Below are 15509 nucleotides of genomic sequence, written 5' to 3' on the forward strand. Positions count from 1 at the left end.
CTTGATATTTGTTTTAGAGAAGTTGGGCTGTGCAGGAGGGTGAAGTGGTGCGATCTTGGGTGCTTCCTCCTTTTGGAAGGTAGTAAATAATTGTCAGTAGAGACTTGACAGTCAAAAAAACTGCCTTTTCTGCTGTAAGCCTGAGCTTACCTTTCGAGGGTGTTTTTTCCTCTTCTGGCATCTTGATGTGTGCTGCTCCAGCCCTTGGCTTTGCTTACTGCTGCTTGCATAAGAGCTCATGCCAGAGCTGTCCTTCTGTGATATGGATTTTTGTGCCAATTAGTGTCCCACGTGTCAGAGGTTTCAGTGTTTCCCTTACCCAAATGATTTCTTATTTTAGGCCTTTGTAAGGGACAACTGTTTGCCTATTTCACACCTCTGCCATAATCCTGTTTATCTGCTTCCAGACTTGGTTTTGACATCACCACTTGCTGTTCTTTCTCTGTAGGGCAAAGGAGGCTGATCAACTAAAGCAAGACCTTCAGGAGGCTCGAGAGTCTGAGCGGAGAGCAAAGCAGAAGCTTTTGGAGATCACTAGCAAGTCATCCTACACGGTAAGATTGATCAGCAGTTGCTGGTTTCCAGACAGTAATTGTGGCCTCCTCTGTAGTCTAGAGCAGTCTTGTGTCTCCATCCCATCAGTAGAGGGGTATGAAGCATCTCACTGCATTGCTTAGCAGCTGTTCAGTAATACTTAGGATGCTTGCCCTTATCATTTAAGTAACTTGTCCACCAGAACACTTTGCTGTCCTTTTTTCCCCCTGTCTATCCTGCTTTATGCTACAAGAGTCAGGGAGCTGCTGGTGCAATTAAAGGCAGCAAACTGTAAACTAATCTATGAAGTGTACTAGGGCTGTGCTTTCCATGCGGAGTGGACCAGCTCACTAAGATCTTTTAAAATAGGGTTAAATACAAAACTGAGGATGTTCTGATGCTGGTTAGGTAGGATAAATGTTCCAAATCTGTGAATTCATTCTGGTTGCTGTGCATCTGTGTGCTGAAAAGCCAACTCCACTGAAGGGGGAATATTCTGTAATCGCCCATTAAGAGGATTTCACACCTTCCTCTGAAGCATCTGGTCCTGATTGCTGCCGGGGACTGAAACACTAGACTAAAAGACCACTGCTCCCATTCTGTCTAGCAGTTTCTTTCCTCAGCTTTCTTAATTGTGCTACAGGACTTGCAGAAGCCATCAGGTGCTCTTCCCTTCAGCTTGCATCTGCCATGACTGCCACTTCTGCTGCCCTTTGTCCAGAGGGGTGAAGGGGGAAGAACTTGTCATCTTCAGGAATAAACTCAACAGACATGTGGGAGTTACCAACCTGTCTAGTACTGAAGTTCTAATTTGTATGTGTGAGCTCCTTCCCCCTCTCCCCTCAAAACTTTTGAGAAGCAGATTGAAGAGGGCTAGTGATGAGGAAGCTTTTCATCCAGATCCTCTGAAGATCCCTGCAAAAACATTCAGAAGCATTTAAGAAGCAGTCGTGATGGAAAATAGTTGGGTGTTCTTAGCCTCAGGGCCTTCAGTCAAGAGCTGTAAAGCTTGATGCTTTATAAACCTTATCTTGGGAGAGCTCCTTATGTTACTGCAGGTTTCTGGGATCCACCAGTTCTTGAATTCAGAGTCTAATTTACTCACAGGGTGGAGCATACTTGTTGAGAACCTCCCGAATGACCATGTCAGCCCAATGTTGATGTCTGGGCAGAGCTCTCGCATCCAGGTTCCTTTTGCATGGCTGTGCTCATCTGTAGTCAAACGAGCAGAACCACAGCTAGCGAGCTCTTATGCATAAATCTGTGTGCTGCTGGCTAGTGATCAGCAGCAGCTCCTCACTCCTGCGTGTGGAGTTAAAGCCTAATTACAGGAGGTAGTGCAGGACTGCATGGAGCTCAGCTCCACCCCTCCAGCTGCATCTGTCCTGGAGGCAATCTGTGCGGGGCTGTTGCCTATAGACACGGTGCTGTATCCTCTCCTTTCCTCAAAGAGCCATGGCTTGCCTTTTTCCCTCCCCATGTAGATGACAGAGTCCCTCGAGCAGTTCTTCTTGCCCCCTCCCAGACCTGGGAGCAGCACTCCATCACACAGACGCAATATCTGCTGCTTTTCCTGCTGCCTTGTGACTGCTAGACACATATCCATATGGCAGTACCTTGCTGGGCCCTTGTGTGTGAAGCACCCCATCTCCATCCCTTGTTACACCTGTCTTGTGTCTCTCTTCTGTCTCACTGTGCCATGTGAGTGTTTTGGGGCAGACAAGCAGGATGTGCTGAAATGCTGCTCCTGCACGGGATTTGGCTGAAGGGACTGTGCTGGGCAGGTGCAGTAGGAGGGAGAGAATAAGCCCAGAGTGGCCTGAGGGATGGAGGGTTTTGAAAGCTGCCGTTGGGAGGCTGGTGTCCCTCAGGTGAATGACAGCTCTGCCAAACAGTGCAGGGTTCCAGCTCTTCTCTTCCTTAATGAGGGTGTAATGCTGAGCTTGTTCTTTTCCGTTTTCCTAGCGTTTGTGCTATAGTCCCTTGGTGTGGAAAGCAAGCCAGAATTTCCCTCCTGGGAAACAAGAGCAAAAGAAGAAGGGAGGAGAGGATGGATGTGTTACAGAAATGACAAGAAGCAGTTAAAGTTTTTCTTTGGTAATTTTCCAGTCTCTTGTACTCTGGCTTTTTAAAGCCTGTTCAGGTGTCTTTTCAGTCCTTGAAGCCAAAACTGCTTTTGTGATGGTGGTGGTGGTTGATGCATGAGAAAGAAAAAGCAAACTCAAGTCTCTGGCCGGCAAGGCTGGGAGAACAATTCATTCTTTACTGACTTGGCAGCGTCTCTTGCCTCGTTCATTGCCATTCAGGTACCACTCACAGCAAGACTAAAGGCAGCTGCCTCTTCTCTTCTGTGATTCTTTGGAGTATGAAGTGCCTGTCCTGGGCCTGCCCGAGTCTTTGAGTAGCAAAGTGAAGGCAGTGGCAGCAGCAGGAGAAGCTCTCCCTGTGGGGAAAACCTTATGACACGGCTTGCTCTGTGCTTCCCTCATATCGTCCATCTCATTTGCTCTGTTCCCAGAGGAATGACTGCTGTCAGCCTGGTGCTTGCCTCTATTAACTGCAGGAAATTGCTTTAATGTAATAACAGGGTTATGCATTTTGTTCCAGGTGAGGAAACACATAAGGGAAAAGCTCTATGTCCCCTTTGTCATCCGATGCCCCAGTGACATCTCGTGTCCCCTCGATTAAAAATCCCCGTGACTCGTGCAAGACTTGCCTAATATGATCATGAATGGCAGGAAGTGCTTTGCTCCAGATGCTGAGCCTGTGCCTTTGAAAGCACTCAGCGTGTTCTTTCTTTGTTCCTTCCTTACAGTTCCTCACTGCTGCTGTTCTCTTATTTCTTCAGTTTTTTGTTGCTTCATGAAGGAGCTGTGCTGAGGAGGGAGGAGGTGGCTGTAGTAACCCTGAGAAATGGGCACCAGGACTTGATGATTGCAGCAACTGAATGAAATTCCTGCTCAACACTTATTGCTGTTGTTTGGGGCTGTAGCATTTTTTTTATTGTTAAACAGAACAAGCATGTGCTAAAAAAATACTAAAGGTTGTTTTAAGGTGAGCAGCATGGTTCGGATGGCCCTGGCTCCCCTGCACATCTGTACAACCTCACGTGGGAGCAGCTTTGCAGACCTCTGTGTCTCATAGCGAAGGGACTTGAATGTCAATGTGATGCAAGTATTTAAATCAGATACCTTCGCTGGTCTGTCCCCTCTCCTTAGAGAGAGGAATTTAGGTACTCAGCTATCCCTTACAGCATGTGCTGCGGAATTAATGTGGTCGTGTTCTGTGTTAGCAGAACCTGAAACTGGGAGTAAGAAACAATGTTTTCCTCACAGCTTTCAGTGTGACTTATCTGCAGCATTCCAGGCCAGGCAGTGCAGTTGTGGTCACCTTCTCATTTATGCTTCTACAAGATGTTTGCATTTCAGCTTTGGTTCTGTGGAGCAAATAAAATTGTCCCTCTCAGGTTTGTCCAGGGGTGGGGATGAGCCTCAGCTGCTTGTGGATTCCACGCTGATGGGGAGCAAAGAGGGAGGTTATTGTGTGGAGTAAATCTGTCACCAGCCATAGCACTGGTGGTTCTTGCTGAAATGGAGCTGGCTGCAAATAGTCCCAAATAGAAGAAACAAGGGAAAGAAACTACCAGCCAAAGCTGGTGCTTTTGGGGACAGGTACCCCCCTCTGCCCTACTGCTACCAGACCAGCCTGTCTGCAGTGCTATCTCCTGCCATCCAACGGCACCAGTCTGATTCAGTCAGGTTTGTTACAGGAATCCCTTGAAGAAGGACGGATCCCTAGCAAAGAGCTGGGTGACTTTTGGGTGTTGGGCTGTTTTCCTTTGATCTAGACCAAGGGCCAGGCATGCCAGCAGCAGCTGTGACTCAGATTCATGTGTGCAGTCTGCTGTCTGAAGCTGCTCTACCACCCTTGATGTGCGCTGTTGCTTGCGACCTCATCTAGCAGGCTGCAAGAGTGGAGTGATGATTTGAGTCAGGATGCTTGTCCTGTACTGGTAATGAGCTCATTTATTACAGCTGTGACAGAATTTTTTTAACTGAGAGATGGCAGTGGTTCCCAAGTGCCTGGAACTGTTACTGCAAAGATTAAAGAAAAAAAAAAAAAGCATTAGTCCATCTCCGTGGACCTTTCTGAAGTCACACCTGAAGTTAATCCTGGTTTTTGACCACGCTTTGAGGAGGGCTGGAGCACAGTACTGCAGTCACACAGGGTCTCACATTGCCCATGTTCATAGGCTGCACTTTTAAAGGTAAATTTAAGGTTAAAAAGCTGCCAGTGTCTCCCAAGAGGCAGCTTCAGTGATTCAGTGACAAAACCTGTGTGGGCAGTCAAGATTTTATTAAAGCACTTAATTTACTACACTTAAAGTAGTACCTTGTACTGTGTGCTTAGGCATTGCTGAGGCTTTACCTCTATGTTACAGAGTAGTTGCTGTAGGAGCATTTGTGTGGCCAAAGTGATTAATTTGTCCCCTCTCTCTTCAGCAGTCCATGAACTCCAGCACGACAGCACTGCCAACTGACCTGCCAAGCTTCAACCTCATCAGTGAGAGCCTGTCCTTTGACTTCAAGGATACAGACATGAAGAGGCTGTCCATGGAGATCGAGAAAGAGAAGTAGGTGGTGTGCTGCCAGCCAGGGCTGAGCTTGGCTGTGCCCTGTTTGTAGGAAGGAGAACATGACTTTTACATTCAGATGAGCCCTGTTGTGAGGTGAAAGGGGGAGAAGGCTTGTGGGGCTTTGTTTACTGGGTCATTACTAACAGCTCAGAGCATGGCAGAGCTGCTAGGTGGTCTTTCGTTTGGATGGTGACGTGGTGTCACAGTTGTATCTCTACTGCCTGGTTAAAGGTGAATGTAAGCATGCTGAGCCATGCAGGCAGACAGTTCCCATCTGTGTGGTGAGCCTAGCTCTCATGTAGGCTTTAATTATGTTGGTAAGAAAGAGTTAAGAGCAGTGTAACTGCTGGCAGGCTGGACTATTGCAGGAAGGTGGTTGTGTGTTTGCAGTATGTGCAGAGCATGTCAGGGTGGCTTGAATGAGGGCTGCAGTCCTGTGTTAGGGCTTTAACCCCTTTTCCTTTGAGTCTGTGGCATGTTTATTTATTAAAAAGTATGTGCAAGCAAGTTTGGATGTGATTCTGAGCTTTGATCTTGAGTTTTCCTGAGGGTTTAAATGTAGCCTTCGAAATTATAAATTTAGCAGAAATCAAAGCAGATCAGATTTTAATCTCAGTAGTAATAATGTGCTTTGTTCATTGACTGGATAGCAGATCAAAGCTGGAAGGGCTCTGCCATAATGCTGCAGTTGTAACTTCCTGGGGCTGCAGTGAAACACCCCAGGTCCCGCTGGGTGCTTGATTCTGCCTCTGGGCCGTACCCTCTCCTGCTTGTTAAACAGCAGACTGCTACTCCAGAGGCAGAGGTTAAGATTTTTTTCTTAAGCCAGGAGGAAAAAAAGGATGAAATCTGAAAATAACACAGTAATTCCTGGTTCTGTACCCAGGTTGCTAACTAGGTCATCCCACTCTTTTAAGCAGGAGGATCTTGGCTTTGCTAAATGATAAAAGCAGTAATGGGCTCTCACTGACTTCTCTGGGAGTGCTCTCATTCCTCGGGTGCTGGGCTAAACCTTGCTACAAATTTTGGCACTCTGGAAGGGTTTGTGTTAGTCTGTTGGTACTTTAACCACAGTCACAGTGTTTAATCACAAGTACAGACTGCCATAGTGTGACTTGTCTCTAGCAGATGCTCCTTTGTAGAAGGAATTTAAGGCTGAGTCCTGAGAACGGCTAGAGGTTTTTTGTTGTTGGTTCTTTTTCCTTTCTGTCTTTGGGAGACCTTTCTCCTTTCCAGGGGTGCTACGTGATATTTTGGATGCAGTGCTTGCTCTCATACCTCCTAAATTAAATCCCTCTGAAACATGAGAGTTTGCTATATCAGGGTTCTTCCTTGAAAATGGCCTACAAGAATTTGTGCCTTTGTGAGCTGGATTTCAGAGAGAGGGTTGCAGAGGAGTGGAACAGTGCTGCTTGGAACAGTATTCTAGGCTGAAACTGCATGTTTATCTGTCACCTAAAAATGGGGTGACTTAACAAAAATCATCTAGCAGCCTTAGCTTGTCTTTTTTTTTCCTTATAGCAACATGACAACAGCTCCTAGGTCAGGTGTCGGGGTTCTCTTTTTGATAACAAATTGCTGAAAGTGGTAGATTGATGTAGTCAGTTCTACACACTTTAAATGAGGAAGATAAAAGTTGGTGGGTTTTATTTTTTGTTGCGACTCAGTTTTTGGCTGCCACAGTATAACCATGTGCACGGGGCCACTACTAACCCAGGTCTGTTTTGTGTGTGTTAGGGTAGAGTATATGGAGAAAAGCAAGCACCTGCAGGAGCAGCTGAATGAGCTGAAGACCGAAATTGAGGCGCTGAAGCTGAAAGAGAGAGAGACAGCTCTGGATATATTGCACAACGAGAATGCCAGCCGAGGCAACAGCAAGCACAACACTATTAAAAAGGTATCAGAGGGCTCCAGTTTGTATCTCGCCTGACGAAACCCTTTTAAAACAACAACAAAATAACCCTTCCTATATTTTGCACAAGTTGTTATAATAAAATTGTTTGATCTAGGCTTTCTTCCCTGGCTGCTTAGCTTTGAACCAGGGCGCAGGGAGTTTCAGCTTCTGGTGGCCATTGTTTGATGTTTACTACAACTAAGCCTTGTCCCTTCAGTGCTCTGTGAAGGGATGCAAAGATCTCGAGCTTTGCTTGTCTTGCTGAACCTTAACAAAAGCTATAGAGGAATGCTGTTTAAAGGGATTTGCTACCCTAGTGACCTCAGGAACAGGAAAAGCCCTACCTCCTTATGCAGCTATTCCCCATGGGCAATACAAGGAAGCAGTCTTGAACTTGGCTGGGGAGTAATAAGGGGAGAAATATTCACTCCTGGTTTATGAGCTCTCAGCAGGAAAAGCCAAAAGCCTCACCCTCACTTTCAGTCTGTTCTTAAGTAACCTGTAGTGCAGCTTCAAATACTAACAGCAAAGTCTTCTGCTAGAAAGGTTTGTGTGGGGTGTCTGTTCCCTGTGCACTGGACTCTGGAACCACTTGCCTGGAGAAATGCTGTTGAGGTTAACACTGAGCCAGAAAGCTGGAGTGCCTGGGTCTGCTAGCACAGGAGTCACACGTGAAAGGTCACGACAAGAGACATTCTTTATTTTTACACACAGTCCTTTGTCTTTAGCTTAGTAGCTCTGCTGTTCTCCCAGCTGCTTTCATTCTAATGAGATTCAGGGCATGCATCTGTAACCAGTGCAGAGGGATGTAGTGGTCAGTTCCAAACACCTGCTAAGGCTTTCCCTGGCTTTCTGCTTTTGGAAGGTTCAGTCTGTGTGGCACACTTTACAAGGATGCAGGTTGTGGCAACTATTACAGGCTTTAAAAACAAATCTGTTTCTGTTTGCTACTCTTAGCTGAGAGTTATGTCTAGAAGGGTTTGAAAATATCAGTCCATGCTGATATTTTCATGGCTGGGAACTTGCAGGCACTGAATTGGGCAGGATCTTGCTTGCAGGTTTCCCAGTGTTAGCTCTGTACTGTTTGGACTGCTATCTTTCCAGACAGAAAAATAGAAAAATCCTCACAGACCCTTTTTGCCACTGTGGAGTCTGAAAACCTTTCTGCTCCCATTAAGCTTCATTAGAGTATGTCTCCATACTCGGAGCTCTCAGTGTAAACAGAAAATGCAAAGTTGTTTTTTTTTTTCCCCCTCTTCTGGCTGTACCTTTCTGAGATGCGTTCATAGAAAGCTGCTGGTCCCATTTGTCTCACTTAAAGAAGATGCCTAGGCAGGCTCTTAGGAATCTGTCAGGGGATCATCTCTGTAATTGGGGCTGTGGTCAGCTGGAGTCCTCTCCCTGCCTCTCGGAGGGTTCCTGGGCTGCATGGCTCGTGCATCTCAGCCAGAGGAGCAAAGGCTTTTAAATAACAGTCTATTAGTGAAGCACATCAGAATGAAATTACAGGCTGCTTTTGTTCGTGCCTTTGGGAGGTCAGGAGGGCTTTTGTCTTCACACTTGTGATGGAAAGGAAAATTCAGGACATGGGAGGTGGATGAGAGGACAGCAGTTGAGGAAAGTGTTGATATTACCAGCCCTCTGCCCCACCTGGGAAGCTGCTGGGCACTTCAGCGCTCTGGGCAAGCTGTACAGATTGCACAAATGACATTGCTCCTATCACAGAGGATTTTTTTTTTCTTGTGTTCATTTTATTTTGCTGGTCTAGCCTCAAGCCCAGGGCAGAAGACCTATCTGCATTTGAGACTTCAAAGTAGGTTATTCCAAGGTACTCTGCGTGTGGTGATGGGGTCACTGGCTGCAACACTAACCTGTGCATGAGCTTGCCTGTCCACTGCTCTTGCCAGCTCCCATTGCTGCCACCCTCACAGCATTCCTTGTGGTGTGACACCAGTGTCCCCAGCATCTGCCCTTCCCTGCGTGGGAAGCCCTGCCTGGCTCTCGCTCTGTCGGTAGCATTTGCAGCTTCTCCACATTCATTTTCACACCTGATTCCCCACGCTGGGAAGCGTCTTTCTTGGCAGAAGTTGAGTTGGCAACATCAGCGGGGGAGTGCAGGCATAGGTTCTTAAATAATTAAACAAGCCTGGTTTTGCTCTGCTGCTTGTGGCTGGGAATCTATCAGAGGTACAGGGTGGCCTTTGAAGATTTCTTTAATGAAGTAAAATGGGATCTGCCCCCTTGTTTGTTGCAGAAAGAAATTCATGAGCTTAAAAAACCCAAACAAACAAAGCCCATAACAAACTCCATCCCTTCCTTCTCACTGCTGCTGCCGAAGCTGTTCTATCAGACTGAACATTTGCACTTCTGTCTTGGAGTGGAGCAGCACGTGGATGTGTGGCCCGTGTCTGTCTGCCTGGGAAGCACCTGGGCAGTGGGAAGCTGGCAGCAGGGGGCAGCCAGTGAATACAGGTATGGCCTGGGGAAGTGTGCAGCAGAGGGACAGCATACAGTGTTGGCTGGTGTGGCACTTCGGGGCAGCTCTTCTCAGCCCTGGGCTCTCCTCTCCTGACAGCTGCCCCCAGCCCTGAGAAATAACAGCCAGTAGGAGTAAAAAAGGTTTCCTGCTCTTTTCTCAGGGAACAGGGTTATTCCGTGCAGGCTGTGCCTGTGGACACCAGCCCTTTTAAAATGACTCAAATAGCTCTTCTAGCATCTCCTCTGGGGAGATGGTTTTGGGGTTTGGGTGTTTGCTGAGTAATTGCCTCCTCTAGCTCTCCTGTGCTGCCTCCTGCTAGAAGCCAGCAGAGTTTTCCCTGTGTGGGACAGGAGCAGGGACACAGGCACAGTGTGACACGTCAGCCTGATGGGAGCTGCTAGTGATTCACTGCTGTGAGCCAGCTGAATCCCAAGGGTGGCCCTGCCACATGCCTCGTCCCCTGCCTTGTCCCACACTGCTCCTTTCTGCTCTGTCAGTGCCGTGTCTCTCCTTCGCAGAGCTGGCTGTGCTCCTGGGGCAGCAGGCAGAGCCAGGAGCTCGTGTGCCTGGAGGAAAGATGTGTTTGGGGAAGCTGCTTTGCTCTTGCCATGACTATGTCCTTGCGTGCACCCACAGACTAGCAAGCTTTGAGTTGTAGCACTGAAGGAAGAACCAATGCAGGTACTACAGCAATAGCAAACTCAGATAGAAAAAAACCTTGAAAGTTTCTTGGAGGGCTAGCAGAGCCCTGCCTGCAGCCTGGCGGTGGAGCAGCTTACCTCTGCAGCTCCATAGCAGGTGCAGGAGCACACTGCAGGTGCAGCCCTTCCCCCAGCATGTGGCCCGAAGCACTCAGCACAGGTCAGTGCTGTTTTGGGACTGCAGGGCAGTGCTATGTGTCAGCCACTGTTGCTCCAAGGCTGTCCTGGTGTTCCCATGCTGGGCTGCTCTCATTGCACAGCATCTCCTTTGTGGGAGGAAAAAAAAGGAAGGAAAACCAAAACCAAGGGGGGATCCCACAGGGCTGGCCCACGCTGGGGAGATGTCAGTGGTCCCTATGGGGCTGTTCAGGGCCTGCTGGTACTTGCTGTCCCTTACCCATGGCTTTGAGGAGCTCTGAGATGCCATGAATGTGGGGAAATCCACCTGTGGCCGTGACATGGGGAGAGAAACGAGTCACCCAGCAGCTGAGCAGGACATGGTGCTGGGGAGGAGCCCTGGGCTGAAGCCATGCACACAGCAAGCGCTGCACTGTGACCTCTGGCTTTTGTTGCCTGCCTTTGAAGACGCCTGCTAAGTTCTTCGTGTTTAATTACGTGGTTAACATGCTAATCCTATTTTACGAGCTCTGTGGGCACAGCACAAGCACCTCATCTGGAAACTGATTTCTCTGTAGCGCCGTGGGCTGGCGCTGCCGGCTCCAGCTGGCTTGGCTTCAGGAGGGTTTGCTGCTTAGACTGCGGTAGAATATTTAAAAAAAAAAAAAAAGGGGGAAGGCAGTTCCTCTCATCCTCCAGTGTAGGAAGCCTCCCAGGACAGGCTGCTGCTCTAAAACACGAGCACAATCGGCTCTTTCATTCCGGTTGCTTTTCTTCTTGCGCTGTCATGCTTATTTACTGTGATTTAAGCCCTTTGAAGTATCCGGGCAAGGAGCAAATCTCTGTGCCCACTCCCAGCCAAGTGGCTGTGTCCTTGAGCACTGCTCTGCTCCTCTGAACGCTGCCCACGGGGCTGCTTTTAGGCTTTTCTGCAGCGTTTCTCCAGGGCTGGAGCTGTGGCTCCCTTTGCCCAGCAGCTCTCCTGCCCGTGGAAATCGGTGCAGACAGCTGTGCTGGGGTGGGCCAGTGCTGATAGTGCTGCTGCCAGCTGCTTCTCTCACTGATCCTATTTGCAGCGCAGCGTTGCCCTGAAATCTGGTGAATGCTGCTTAATTTTCTGCTGTAGGGGTGCTTGGGATGGGAAGCACAGCAGGAGCATGGATAGGCTGCTTGGGGTCTGGTGTCACCGTGAGCCCTGTGTTGTGCTGAGCCACGTGAGCAGTGTTTTTCCCATGGGTGCAGCATGGTCTCCTTCGGATACGGACTCCTGTAGGGGTGCTGGTGGGCTTGTCCTCGTCCTCTCACCTTCAGGGTGCCCTCTGCTGTATGAGGATGCTGGGCTGCTAGCTATGGGCATGGCCACGTGGCACCAATACACAAGTGCTGTTCTACCACTCTGCTGGGCGGTGCATAGGAAGGTGCTGGGCCCTGCAGAAAGCAGCTGTGCTCCAGCAGCCCCGGGGGACTGTGGCCCTTCCAAGGAATGATGAAGGTGATGTTGTGCCTCGGGGGCCTCATCCTGCAGCAAAAGCCATGCTTCTGCTCCAGGAGGGGGCTGAGCTGTGTGGGGCTGGGTGTGTCCATCATTGTGGGCACTCTGCATGCTGCAGAGTGGTGGCGTCCTCTGCACGCTTTTCCCACCACGAGAGGAAGGGTGGTGTGCTGCAAAAAGGGGCATGCACCCAGCAGGTGGCTGTAGGAGGAGCAGCACCAGTGCCTTGCTGTCACCCTGGCAGCTGCAGGGCTGGAGCCTGGAGCAGAACCTGGGCACGGTACCCAGTCAGCAAAGCACCTCCAGGCACAAATCCCCCTCCTAAACTTCTCTAAAGAGGCATCCTGCACCCCCACCTTCGTGAGTCCATGTGTCCCTGCTGGCTTCATTTCATTTCTGCCCCGACACAGACAACGTGTTTGCTTCCGCACCTCGGAGCCAGGAAGCAAAGCTCCCCAGCAGCTAAAATGGGACAGAGCAGCCTAATTTCCTTGTTTACGAGGAGAGAAAGGAAAGCAGAAAGCGTCAGGCCTATCAGCTATTTTTGTGGCAGCCTTTGAAAAGTGTTTCCTTCAACTGAGAGTGTCATCTCCTCTCTTTTAAGCGCACTCATCAAAGCGGTGGAGGCTGGGGGGAAAGTTGTGCTCCAGGCCCCGTGCTTGGGAGAGAATAAACGGTGGTGTGGGAGTAGGAGGGAACAGGAGATGGGGGGGAGGAGGGGGAAGGTTTGGGCATTAAGAAGGAAACGTGTGAATGGAAAGGTCCTGCTGGCTGCTGGGGGAGCGGGCAGGGATGGAGAGGACACGGAGGGGAGCGGGGGCGGCTGTAAAGAGGATTTACAGCCTGCAGCACTGGCGTTGGGCTTAGTGGGGACTGAGCATCTCCCTCCGAGCAGCAGCAGCAGAACGTGCCCGGGGGTGGCAAAGAGGAGGGGATGGGGTGAGGAAGGGGCCAGGATGTGGCCCCAGTGCTGTGGGACTGATGCTGTGCCCCTGCTGTGTCGCAGTGGCTGTGCTCGCCCACAGCCCTCGTGGTGTCTCCGTGTGCCGACAGCAGCACTGTGCTTACTGGGTTGGCTGCTGGGGGTGGGTTTGCCAAGGAGGGACTCGTTGGGTTGGGCTTTTTTTCATTCCTCTTGTTTTATTTTCGTCAATCGAATAAATCCAGCAGCTCTGGGTAAGGGCAGAGCTCTGAGGAGCCCCTCTGTGGGCCTGCGGGGAGTGGGACTGTTCCCTTTTCCCTATTTTGATTCATTGGAGCTGTGGCTGCTTAATTGCGCTCCCTCTCCCTCTCTAAATTTTCTTTGCTGGCTCTGACAGTGCAGTGAGGAGCCCACCCCACCGCCCCCCCCCTCCTGCAGGAAGGAGATTATCATAATACTGCTTGTAAATCAATTTTTTTTTCTCTCCCCCCTTCTCTGTGCTGACGAAAATGTAACTCGCTCTTCATCACTCGGCCTCAGCATTTATTCCCCCTGCTCAGGCAAACGGAGCTGCTGCTGGAGGGGGCTCTGCGAGCTGGGGCTGGGAGAACAGAGAGCCCACGGGGGGAAGGAGGATTGAGCCTTTCTTAGGAGCCTGGGGAAGGCATCCCTGCTCTGCCTCGGCCACGTTCCCTGCTGGTGCACTGAGCGTGCAGCTGGGCAGGGTGAGGGGGACGCAGCCCCTGCTGGGGGTTGGAGCAGCTGTGTGCCCTTCTGTGTGCCCAGGGATGTGACCCAGCCGGGCTCTGGGGGGAGGACTGCCTCTCCCCCCAGTGTGCTTTCTGCTGGAAGAGCCCAAACCCAACCCGGGCTGCTGCTCCGGAGGGACGGGGCAGTGCTCCAGGGCAAGCCAGCCCCGCTCCAGCATTAAACCCCTGCAGAAACTCCCTCTGCAATAGAGCATTTCCGAATGGGATTGAGGGGTAGGAGCTGTGAAGGAGTTAGCGAGGAGAGGACGCGGGAGGGGAAGCACTTGGCAGGGCTGTGCAGGGCTGTGAGCCGGGATCCCTGCAGCAGCGGGCAGCTCGCTGCTCGGCCGGCCCCACCAAGCCTTCACAATTAGTGCTGCTTTGGCAGCCCCGCTGGTGATTCAGCAGCTGTTGGGAAGGTGGCACTGCTCCCAGGACGCAGATTGGGGTGGTTAGCTTGAAATACTGCGCTTCTCTTCCTCCCGGCTGACACGTGTCTCCTGTCTCTCATTTTGCCCGTTAATGAAGGGGAGCGTGGCTCTGGCGCGGGGTCTCGTGCCGAGGAAAGCTTTGCTGAGGTGGATTTTGGGGTCCTGAGGAGCCCCAGCTCCGAGGGCACAGCCCTGGGAGCCAACGAGAGCTTCAGCTCCATCCACCGGGACCGAGGGCAGCTCCCACCGGGACACCCGTGTCCCAGGGCTGTGTTCTGCGGGTTTGGGGCAGGGCTGCTGTGGCTTCCCCACCACGAGAGCTCTGCTGATGCTTCTGATCTCATCTGCTGCCTCACGGCACCCTCTTATTTCTGGGGACGGTGGCACAAGCAGGAGCAGCTGCACATCCTGCAACCCCTTCCCGCGTCTGCCCTCTGATCCCCGCGGCCAGAAATCCCCGCTTTTGCCATCCTCATTGCTTCCAGAGGGGCAGGGGCCTCGTGGGAGGAGGGAGTCACCCCGTGTCCCCTCTGCTCTCTTGCAGCTCACCCTACAGAGCACCAAGTCCCGCGTGGCCTTCTTCGAGGAGCTCTAGGAGGTGACCGGCCCCGAGGAGTGGGGTCCATCCCACGGCCCCACACCGCCCCGCCGCCGGCTGCTCCCACCTGGGCTGTGGACTGGGATCTTCTCTTAGCGTCTCCCCAGTTTGAGTTTTCCCCACGTTTTCCTGTCTTCCTCTTTTTTTCTCTCTCGTTTTTCTACCTGCTCTACTTTGACTCGGCCCTCCAGGCTTGGTCCTCCAGGAGGAGGACGGGGTTGGGATCGCAGCACAGCGAGGAGCGGATGGGGCACCCGGAGCACGTGCAGGGGGAGGAGGAGAGCGAAGGCTGAGGCTGCTGCCGTGCTGGGGAGCGAGGAAGGGGCAGGAAGAGCTCCTCTCTGCGAGCAGGAAGGGAACAACCCATGCCAACCACCCACAGCCCTTTTTCCCTGCGGACTGTGCCCCGTGCGGGCGGCGTGAGGCTGTGGGTCTGCCTGACCTGTGCCCACTCAGTGCCTTTCCAGGAGCTGCAGCAGCTCCCTTATCAGCTCCAGCTCATCACTGCCCTACTTCAGCCCCCTGTTAGCAGGGTGAGCGGGCCCAGGAGCCTACAGCACCCAAACACCCCTTGGGGATCCCCTCTTCTCCCCACAGCCCCCGCCCGCTGCTGGCCCCACACTGGGCTCTGTGGCTGCCTCCCTCGTGTGTCCCCGTGCAGAGCATCACCCTGTGGGGTTGGGGGCTCCCAGTTCCTGGCAGCAGGGAGGGGCTGCATGCTGCCTTCACCCCACCGTGCCCCGATCCCTTTTATTTAAGCGTGCTGCCTGCATCCTCCCCCCACAGTTGGGGTGGGTTGGCCCCTGGCCCCGGTGCAGCCTTTCTCTGTTCCCACAGATCGCTGTGCTCCCAGGAAATAATGGGTTTCTCGTTTAATAAAAATTCAAAGCAGGAGGAGGGGGAGCTGCTGCGTGCTCATCTCTTCCCCCCTCCCCAGCTCCACAGTGGGCAGCTGA

General features: G+C 51.4%; 1 protein-coding gene across 7 annotated transcripts in view; it reads left to right on the forward strand.

The window, feature by feature from the left end:
• The window catches only part of NF2 (NF2, moesin-ezrin-radixin like (MERLIN) tumor suppressor), a 39946-nt gene extending 25296 nt beyond the window's left edge, over nucleotides 1-14650 (forward strand). For 2 of the 7 annotated variants that reach the window (XM_065738781.1, XM_065738787.1), the window contains exons 13-16: nucleotides 449-554; nucleotides 5037-5167; nucleotides 6908-7067; nucleotides 14500-14635. In XM_065738781.1, the coding sequence (XP_065594853.1) occupies nucleotides 449-554; nucleotides 5037-5167; nucleotides 6908-7067; nucleotides 14500-14550 (448 nt within the window). In that variant the 3' untranslated portion in view covers nucleotides 14551-14635. Of the gene's footprint in view, nucleotides 1-448; nucleotides 555-5036; nucleotides 5168-6907; nucleotides 7068-8832; nucleotides 8893-14499 lie in introns of those variants that run through there. The other 5 variants (XM_065738785.1, XM_065738782.1, XM_065738784.1 and 2 more) reach the window with 5 other exon arrangements.
• The last annotated feature ends 859 nt before the right edge of the window (nucleotides 14651-15509 follow it).

The sequence above is a fragment of the Cyrtonyx montezumae genome, unplaced genomic scaffold (genome assembly GCF_038088225.1).
Source record: "Cyrtonyx montezumae isolate F1298 unplaced genomic scaffold, pur_monq_1.0 scaffold_23, whole genome shotgun sequence".
Lineage (NCBI taxonomy): Eukaryota > Metazoa > Chordata > Aves > Galliformes > Odontophoridae > Cyrtonyx > Cyrtonyx montezumae.